The sequence below is a fragment of the Halteromyces radiatus genome (assembly GCF_025201355.1).
Source record: "Halteromyces radiatus strain CBS 162.75 chromosome Unknown BX664scaffold_11, whole genome shotgun sequence".
Lineage (NCBI taxonomy): Eukaryota > Fungi > Mucoromycota > Mucoromycetes > Mucorales > Cunninghamellaceae > Halteromyces > Halteromyces radiatus.
The window spans coordinates 70,927-80,564 of record NW_026251697.1 but is presented as its reverse complement, the minus strand read 5'-3'; the positions used below and the strand labels follow the sequence as shown (position 1 = coordinate 80,564).

General features: G+C 33.0%; 3 protein-coding genes across 3 annotated transcripts; all 3 read right to left on the bottom strand.

The window, feature by feature from the left end:
- Positions 1 to 320: 320 nt before the first annotated feature.
- Positions 321 to 2,748, bottom strand: BX664DRAFT_42355 (uncharacterized protein). The gene is made up of 7 exons (XM_051549576.1): positions 2,507 to 2,748; positions 2,061 to 2,417; positions 1,849 to 1,968; positions 1,268 to 1,785; positions 1,064 to 1,198; positions 711 to 996; positions 321 to 595 (listed from the first exon to the last, which is right to left on the bottom strand). Exons 1-7 carry the CDS (start codon positions 2,726 to 2,728, stop codon positions 515 to 517), a joined length of 1,719 nt encoding a protein of 572 aa, XP_051395947.1. The 5' UTR covers positions 2,729 to 2,748; the 3' UTR covers positions 321 to 514.
- A 2,535-nt stretch (positions 2,749 to 5,283) lies between these two features.
- On the bottom strand, positions 5,284 to 5,862 carry BX664DRAFT_353538 (uncharacterized protein; the record flags this gene model as incomplete). The annotated part of the gene is made up of 1 exon (XM_051547707.1): positions 5,284 to 5,862. The coding sequence occupies one exon, from the start codon at positions 5,860 to 5,862 to the stop codon at positions 5,284 to 5,286; it is 579 nt and encodes a 192-aa protein (XP_051395946.1).
- A 2,398-nt stretch (positions 5,863 to 8,260) lies between these two features.
- BX664DRAFT_270376 (mitochondrial carrier domain-containing protein) lies at positions 8,261 to 9,567 on the bottom strand (the record flags this gene model as incomplete). The annotated part of the gene is made up of 5 exons (XM_051541090.1): positions 8,261 to 8,479; positions 8,557 to 8,768; positions 8,875 to 9,154; positions 9,211 to 9,293; positions 9,414 to 9,567. The coding sequence occupies 5 exons, from the start codon at positions 9,565 to 9,567 to the stop codon at positions 8,261 to 8,263; spliced, it is 948 nt and encodes a 315-aa protein (XP_051395945.1).
- Positions 9,568 to 9,638: the final 71 nt, after the last annotated feature.

Genomic DNA, 9,638 nt, shown 5'->3' with positions numbered 1-9,638 from the left:
AAAAAACAAAACAAAAAGATGATTTTGGGTCATTAAAATAGTGGTCATCATGGAAACGGAAACCCGAATTAGTGTAGTTTAGTTTGCCTTGTCGTTTTACCTTTAGTTTACATGATTTGATTTGATTCTTTTTACTACTACTCCCAATAAACTTTTTTTTTATTGTATACTACTGTTTTTTTTTTTTTTTTTTTTTTTTTTTTTTTTTTTTTTTTAAAAAAAAAAAAACTAGCAACCGAAATCATCAGACATGTATACCCAATCTTGATGACACCAATTGCATCGTCAATATCACAGATACCATACCATGGTTTCCTATATATTTGATAAAGAGACTTCAAGCATCAACACAACTGTTTATTGCTATTCATGATAAAAAGAAAGAGAAATTATACTAACATGTATATATATGTACAATTAAAGAAGAAACAGAGAGGGGATCATTGATAGTAAGAATAAAGGTAAAAATAAATTGTACTAATTTATATATGCAGCTGAAGAAGGGGAGAGGGGATCATTTCAATGCATCTTGGACAGTCAGTCCTACATCGGCAATGCCCACACATTCTTGTTCCAGCAACGCAGTAACATTTTCCTGTTCCAGTAAGTCAGCCTATATATATATATATATATATATATAAAGGTTGATGAGTTGTTTATATGATTTGCATATATTTGATCTTTCTTTTTTCAATATCATCATAGCTTACCTTCAATTTCAGTAGTAACTCAAAAACCTTGACCCACTTCCAGCGATCCTTGTATGAGGTTGGGATCCTTGCACACCGGGTTTCAATAAATGCATATCGTTCTTTGTCAACGATGCGAGTAGTGGTGAGAGTCATTTTGTCGTGGATAAATTGCAGTCCAAAGACCTGACGGCGTCGGAATGTATTGAAGGAAGCAGTTTGGTAGTTCTTCATGTCCATCTTGAGGCAATTGCTAGTATTGCAGATTTGTTTGATTGTATCTTCTGCTGAATGTTCCACATCATCGCTATACATAATATAAAGAGGGGAGGAAAGATATCAGCTTATTATTTTTTTTTTCATATCTTTCTTACCCTGATGATTCTATTAACAGCCGCTCAACACTGTCTTTAATAGATATACCGATTCCATCCAGTAGGGACCGGAGCATAATCTTGTTCGGGAGACATAATGATAATAGGCGGTTGGATACCAGACCTTTTTCGCACCTACATGGGGAATTTAAATAAAATGAGCTTTTAGATGATAACGTTGTTACTGGTTTTTTGACTTCTTACCAGGTAAATTTCATGAGATGGGTGATGCCTGCAAAAACCTTGAAGATTGGTATGAGATGTTCGGAGAATGGGGTCCTTTCATTCGCTGCTGTTGCTGTTGAATTGTTATCAATGGTGATATTACAATTGATATAGAAATCAGTGAGAATGTGTCTAATCATTTCATTGTTCATAGATTCTTCCTTGTTTTCATTATATCCGTTTGACCAAACGTATTGGCGGATATTGTCTAGTGGCTGTTTCAACGCTGCAACCAAAAATTCCATTGTTCCGGGGGCGTCATTCAAACTTTGGTTTCGAGCTTGCTGTTCCCTGTTTATCTTATAGAGTTGTTGACTGTATGGCGTTGCTGATGATGATGATGATGATGATTGATCTTCCGAAAGAAGGATATCGAAGTTTGATTTCAGCTTGCAGAAGTCGTCGTTTTGTAGGTGAGGTTTGTGCGGTGAGATGAGATGGATTTGAGGAATGATTGCATTGTATGTTTTATTCTTTTTCTGTAGTCGAAGAATGTTCTATAATAATAAAAAAAAAAAAGAGTCAATTCGAACCTCAAATTTTCATCCAATTAAACTTACGTTTTCGTTCAGGAAAATATCATAACCATCATCGTCATTGGTATCATTGTTATTATTGTTGTTATCCGAGTCGTCCTTGCCATCGTTGATATCATCTTGCCGCCTTTTTCCATTTCTTTTCTACAAAAAAAAAAAAAAAAAAAAGAGGTATGAGCCTTGTAGTCATCCTTGCTATTGTAAAGATAACGCGACTTCATTTTTTTCTAACTTACCGCCGTTTCAGGCCCAGAGATATCCTTGCTAATATCTTGTTGTTTTTGTTGTTTTTGTTGTTTTTGTTGTTGTTGTTGTTGTTCGTGTTGTTGTTGTTGTTGTTGTTGTTGTTGTTGTTGTTGTTGTTGTTGTTGTTGTTGTTGTTGTTGTTGTTGTTGTTGTTGTTGTTGTTGTTGTTGTTGTTGTTCTCCTTCTTCTTCTTCAACTTGTTGTTGTGGTTGCTGTGAGAAAGAAGCATATTTCACACTGCCGGCTATACCGTTGTTTGATTTTATGATATATTTATTTATTGTCGTCGATCTTTCTGCCTGATTGATTTCTGCTAAGATTGATCGAGCTTCCCCTGGTGTCAGTTTCTGTCGTGACGAAGAGGAGAAAAGAAAACAAGTTAGTACCAAAATGTAGCCATAGATATTCCTCTTCTGTTTTAATAACTGCGACCTACCTTCGCTGAAGCCAGTGCATTATGAACAGTATTCCGATGTCGTCGACCAATGATTTTTTCTGTCATAATCGATAAATCCGTTTTATACCATTGCAGATATAAATCTAACATGTCTTCGCTGAGAATATGTTGTTTTGCTTTGATATGTGACAAATAACTTTTAAATGAGTAAGTAGGAGATGCAGAAGGCACAGTGTCAAAGTAGTCCGCAAAGTGCGACATAGCAGGAAGATATACAAAAGAAAAGGAGGTACTAAAAAAAGGAAAAAAAAAAAAAAAAAAAAAAAAAAAGAAGAAAGGGACAGGTTCTCCTGACGCGACGGAATAATTAGAGCCACACAAATGCCGCTCATGGCTTCTTGTGGGGAGATCACTCGATCACAAAAAAAAAAATTGAAGTCACACTCACGTCAAAGAAATTTTATCCGGAGAAAAAAGAAACCGCCCCAAATTTCTCTCTTCCTCTCTTTGGACACATCTTTTGGGAAGTCAGAACTAGGGCGAAAGTCGACAAATGTTCACTCATACCGTCGGATCATTAGTAAAGGTATGACTTGGACTGTTCTGCTCAGTTGTCTTGTACTAGGGTGCCTATCCTGGGGTCGACAAATTCCACAGCTTGTGTGGTGGCAAGATTTCAACAGCTTGTCGTTGCCTTGTCTCTTGGTAGTCAAGTGACTGATATTGCTTTCCATGGTACAACGAAGATGTGAAGGGATGGCCAGAACTTGGGCGAAGGTCGACAAATGTTCACTCATACCGTCGGATCATTAGTGAAGGTATGACTTGGACTGTTCTGCTCAGTTGTCTTGTACTAGGGTGCCTATCCTGGGGTCGACAAATTCCACAGCTTGTGCGGTGACAAGATTTCAACAGCTTGTCGTTGCCTTGTCTCTTGGTAGTCAAGTGACTGATACTGCCATCTCGTCCTGTATGATGAACTGATTAACAGCAATATGAAGCAAGTAGAATGGTAATGAAAAATATAAATTCTGTTTGTGTCATGATGATAATACACTTTTTTTTTCCTTGATAGTCAAAGAACAAAGTACTACGGTTGCAAGGTCATGTATCTTATACTTTACTCTATCTGAACTGGATCTTATCAAGTCTTCCAAAGGAAAAGTACATTCCGAAAACGAAAAGGTGGAAGGATAATGGATACTTGGTTCAATAACACTGATGATTCACAGATATCCTTACAGTGATCGGTCTCTCTTGGCTGATTATGATTATATGTAAACATATAGATTCCTCTTTTTATCTGTTTGTTATCCGATATCTCTCTTTTTTTTTTTTTTTTTTTCTTTTTTTTTTTAATCTGTTTATTGTATATTATCATCTTCAAATAAAATAGTCTTCTTTATAAAGCCATTGTCTTTATTCTCGTGATTGTCTCCGTTAATCCCCAATCACCATCAACAGCCATCATAATAGGGATACAGTAACATGAATCATCATTTTATCCATCTTTATAAGGCCCAATGGTAAATCATTCATCATCAACGTCAATCTCATTAAAAATCATCACACATACATCTTAAAGTCGATCATCGAGTATATTGAAAAGAGTATTTTATTTGGATATCCTTTTTTTTATATAAAATCAATTGAATAAGATAAAAGATGAATACTACATTATTTTTTCTATTATTCTCTATACTAAAGGGAGAAGGATGAAGGACGGTGATAGTTCTTTTGTCATGAAAAAAAAAAAAAATATAGAGAGAGAGAGACAGAAGAAGATCATCAAAAAAGATACGTGTACACAACATCTAATTGCTTTTTTCTTGTGCTGTCCATCCAATTGATCCAGTATTGCATCCATTCATATATAAGCAAGGAAAGCGTGATGACAAAAGATGAAGAAGAAAGCGTAGTAGGTTATCAAGATATGAATAAAAAAGGATTGAGACCAAATATCAAACTATATAAAGAGAAAGAGAAAAGACAATAATAAAGTATTAATAAAAAAATTAGATTAATATCATCACTCAATTCATTATCACTTTCTCTTATTGATAGTACCTTTTTCCTTCCCTTCTCGAATGTACATCGATATATATGTATTTCTATTGATTTTCATCCAGAATTTTAATGAGTATCTATTTAGTTAAACAGTAAAAAAGGATTTGAATAAGTAAATAACATGAGACTGTAGTTTTCATTGTTATTACCTTTTAGATAATAATAAAATTGCTTTGTTATTTTCTATAGAGTAACGTTTTTTTCCAGGAATAGTATAATGGATTAAATCACCACGTCTTCAAAAAATCAAGTATATAAAATATTGAAAAAAGAAGATAGTAAGTATTAAATAAAGTTATTGAATCATAATTAACGTTTATTGTACCTTCAATTATATATCCACCTGGTTCATCCATTTAGATCCATCCTGTTGATCCAATCTTGTCTCCATTCATATACAAGCAAACAAAGTGTGACAAGAACGACGAAGAAAGAAGAATAGAATACACAGTCTAGATTCGAGTAAAAAAGGATTAAAAAAAAAAAAAAGAAATAGGTCGAACATCAAACTGTGTGCAAGCGAAGAGTAAAATGGTAAGTTATTAATAAAAAGTAGATTCGTAACGTAGATTAGTAGCATTGTAACTTACATGTTCAAAAGTGATTGATCTAAAGACAAAACGAGAAAAGGGAAAAAAAGTACAAAAAGAAAAAAAAAAGAAAAAAGGAAAAGAGAAAAGAAAAAGGTCAGCACTTTATTTATTTATTTTTTTTTTTTGTCAGAGATCATCCTTTAATTTAAATTTTATTTATAGACTTTTGCATAATTGTTGAGAATATTTTTGAATTAAACTTCTTATATTGATTGGTGGTCCTCTAGATATTCCTTTTGGTATATCATTCATTATCAATTTTGGAATACCTACAAGTTTTTTACATTCACCAGCCATAGGTAGTAACCCCATTGCTTTAGGCATTGCTTTGTTAATAGCTATTTGCTTAGCTTTTTCTATCTCTTTTTTATGTTGTGGATTATTCATATCAAATTTACACATGTCTTTGTGATGGGAAAACGCATCTCCAATAGCTGATGAAACATGTACTACCCATTGGGGTGTTATATCTTTTGGTAATTTGGGAGCTCTACTTCTAACATACGGAATAATCGTTCCGGCAAGTTCATTTGTAGCACTTTCTATGAACGGTTTTGCTTTGGAATAAGGAATAGGTTTTCCACATTGAGTACAAAAATCTTGGATCATCCAACTTTTTACTTGAGGAGCATATTTTTTTACTTCATTGACAATTTCCATACATTGTTTAGGAATGATAGCATAGCTACTAAAGAAAAATAAAGTAAAGATGTAAATAAAGGTAATCGTCTTCATGATCATATTGAATACTTTTACTGTTATTATTTTTATGAGTATTTATAGGTAAAAATATACGCCACACGCCCTTAACCCTTATAATCTCTTCCAGAAATCGAAATTCGAATTGATGATCGGCATATTGCATCCTATTGATAAAGAATCAAGGGTTGATCATACTTCTATACTATTAGAGAGAAGTGGAAATTGCATCAAAAGAAAAAAAAGAGAATAAGGTCCCTCCTCTTTCTTTACGAGCTTATTATTATTAATTCCCATTTACAACAAATACCCGATTTTGAGAAGGATATAATGCAGAGAAACTCCTGCAGTAGATGACAGGAAGATAAGTCCCTTTCAAATCATATACTCCTCGTACCGACATCGCCATTCTGAGCCTAGAATTTCCTCCTACTTCCTTGATGATCCTATCTAAGTTAGATCATAATGATGATGGTGTCGTTCGTCTTGTCCCTGATATTCGATTGAATCGAGGTGTGGAATTGGTGTAGAAGTGGTTAAAAAAAAAATAAAAAAGAGACGAGAACAAGTCTGTGAGATTTATTTTTATTGAAAAAAAAAAAAAAGATCGGGTTGCGACTTATAAGCATTTTGCATCCTACTATGGGTATAGATAGATATTTAAAATAAGATAGACAGTGAGATTTCTTTTATAGTCCTATTTGGGAATAAAAATTAAAAATAAAAAAGCAAAAAATCAATGTCAAATTGCTATCAGTGGACGGGCTTCAAAAATTAATCACGCCCTTTGCTTTTTTTCATTTTTTTTCTTTCTTTTTCTTTTCTCCATCCAATTTTTTTTTCCACATTAGGTGTCCTCTTTGTCTGTGCGATCTTGTCAAGGTAAATTTTATTGGATTTGGAGCGTTTTGAAAAAGGGATTTACAAAATACATGGGGAAACCGTTTCATTTTGGATGTAGGATTTAGTACAGGTAATGAAGAAAAATATTTGATATCTTTTTTTATATGAATTGCTTGACCTAGATTTATTTCATTGGTAATGTGAACTGACTGGATAGGAAACTTTGTCTGGTTAGGATCTCTTGGTGGTGGACGAATGCTTCTGGTGTAATATGTAGAGTAGAGTGGATAGTAGTGATAGTTTTACTAGTTAGTATATGGATTACTTTTTGTTTGAAATAAAAATTATATTGCATTTTATGATACATAGTTTCCTTTTTTTTTTTTTTTTTTTTTTTTTTTGAGCAAGAGTAACAGTGAGGTGACAGAGAAATCGTTTTCCTCAACTCCATCTGATGAAAAAGATTACTATGACGTCTAGGCTACTCCTAGGCAATTTCTAGGCTATTTTCAACTATGGACAATTATTCATAGTAAGATACAAAAAAATGAAAAAGAATATTTTACAATATGATTCTCATTCTCTTTTTCTTATTATTTTGGGGTGTATCGGTCACTATCATCGTCAAACAACAGCATTATCATCCTGGACATATATGGATCACAACATCAAACGAAAATGGATAAAACAGAAAAAAGGGATGAACAGCCAATAGCAAACAACTATATTAACTACTGTATTTTATTATACTTTCAATAAAATCATCTTTATTTTATATCATTCCATCTCATCTGATTCTACTCTAGCTGTTTGCTAGTCTTAGTAGTTACGTACATACGAGTTAATTTATATTTTCCTTCTTTTAACAAAATAAATCATTATTGTCATTATTGTTTTATCATCATACCACTCATTCGTTCATATCATCATATTATATGAATATGATAAAAAGGGAGAGATGTACTTGTCATTAAAGTAGAGTATCATAGAAGAAATGATGCTGTAGTTAATAATCATCTTATTACTGTAGTTATATTGAAAAACAATCATTTCTTTACATTCATATTTATTATTGTTTTCTAATAATTCAATCCAAAACATCACCTTATTGTTATTATTATTATTTATTCATCATTCTAATTACTTTTGTGCAAACATAAGCTTCTTCCATAGACAGTATACATGCAAAAGTTGGGCTCAATATGAGGCGTTGGAAACAAGTATCAATCAAGGTGGAAGAGAATAGGCATTAATTAAGCAGATGGATCAATTCATCTGCGTCTTTATATTTGAGTAAAAAAAAAAAAATCTTTATTTTTGTCTATATGATGAGATATATATATGCAGTAAGATGTCTAAAACTATGTACAATTATATAAAACAGAGGTATGATAATAATAAAAAGAATAAAAAGATACTATAAAATATAAAAGATGTTGGAAGAGTAATCTATGAATATATAAATATGTGAAGAGTAGAATTGATTATTATCCATCAGTTTGATGTATCTTGATCCCGATGAGCAAAAAAGTGTTTTCCAACTTCATAACTAGAGATCATGATACCACTGGCTATCGAGACTTTCATCACTCTAGGAATAACCCCTATTAATAAAATACGAATTAGTATATACAACACGGTAATGTCCTCTTCCTTTTTTTATTTCTCTTTGCTTACCTCTAAAGAATCCAGGAATACCTTCAGTGACAGCTAGGTTTTGAATTAATCGTAAAAGATGTCGTTCTTTATTGGAGCTGACTTGCCGTCTTGTCTTGACTACATCAAAGGGTGTCGTCACTACTGCTGCCACCTTTCAAAAAAGAAAAAGTATATTAGTAATTCATCCTCCCTAGATCCTTTATCTTATAATCCTAAATTCCCACTTACTGTTCCAGAAGTAGCGCCAGCCAAAAACGAGAATTGGAATTGTTGCAGATGTGTTTTTTGATGATCAGCGTGTAGATCGCGTTTAAGTTCTTCATACATCATCCAATAAATAGCCGAGAAAGGAACATCTCTTAACATGGTTGGGACCAAACCTCGCCACAATGATAGAATACCTTCATTTTGAACCATTAGTCGTACACCTGTCAAAGCATCTATCAATTATTATTATTAATAATAATATTATAATTTTAAGAAAGGGTAATGAATGACATGTCAAATAAATCCTACTTTTTTCTTTTTCTTTTTCTTTATGTTTACCTTTAAATCCACCAGCACCTTCAGCTGATTGAAGTCGAGTACGAAATAATTCCATAGGAGAGATTACAGCGGCAGTTACTGTTCTTGCCAATCCACCAATCCATAAAGGAGCATAAGTATCCATGGCAGTCCCTTGAAACCTAGATCTAGTATGATCCCGAATATAATCGTATCCAACATAATATATTGAAGTGGATGGAATAGCCATTAATAATCCCGGTGATAATCCTTTCCATAAAGCAAACGTTCCTTCGTTTCGTACAATTTTAGTCAGTCCATCCTAGAAAAAAAGAATACATCAATACCAACCTATTTATTTGAATTTAGTTTAGTTACCATTGTTCCCAAATATTGTCCTTCCAAGTTGGGCATTTTGGCCACTTCTTGAAGTCTTGTTTTGACAAGATCAAATGGATTCACTAATGTTAAAAAAAAAAAAAAAAAGAGAGAAAGAGATGGAGGGAGATTCTTGGTAAGACTTATCATTCAACATTGATGACAATGATATTTTTCTATAATGATATTGTACGAGAACTTACCGAAAAGCATAGTAGCTACAGCCCCTGCACAAGCAGAAATCACTCTTTCAGTAGACGAAGTTGTTTTCTGTTGTTGTTGTTGTTGTTTTGTTGGGTAGACATTGAACAACGATTGTTGTTGATCTGAATCTTGAATGGTTGCAGCTGTATTCATTGAAGAAAACCCTTCCAACGGAAATAGACAGAGATAAAGAAAAAAAAAAAAAAAAGGAATGGAAGAAGAAG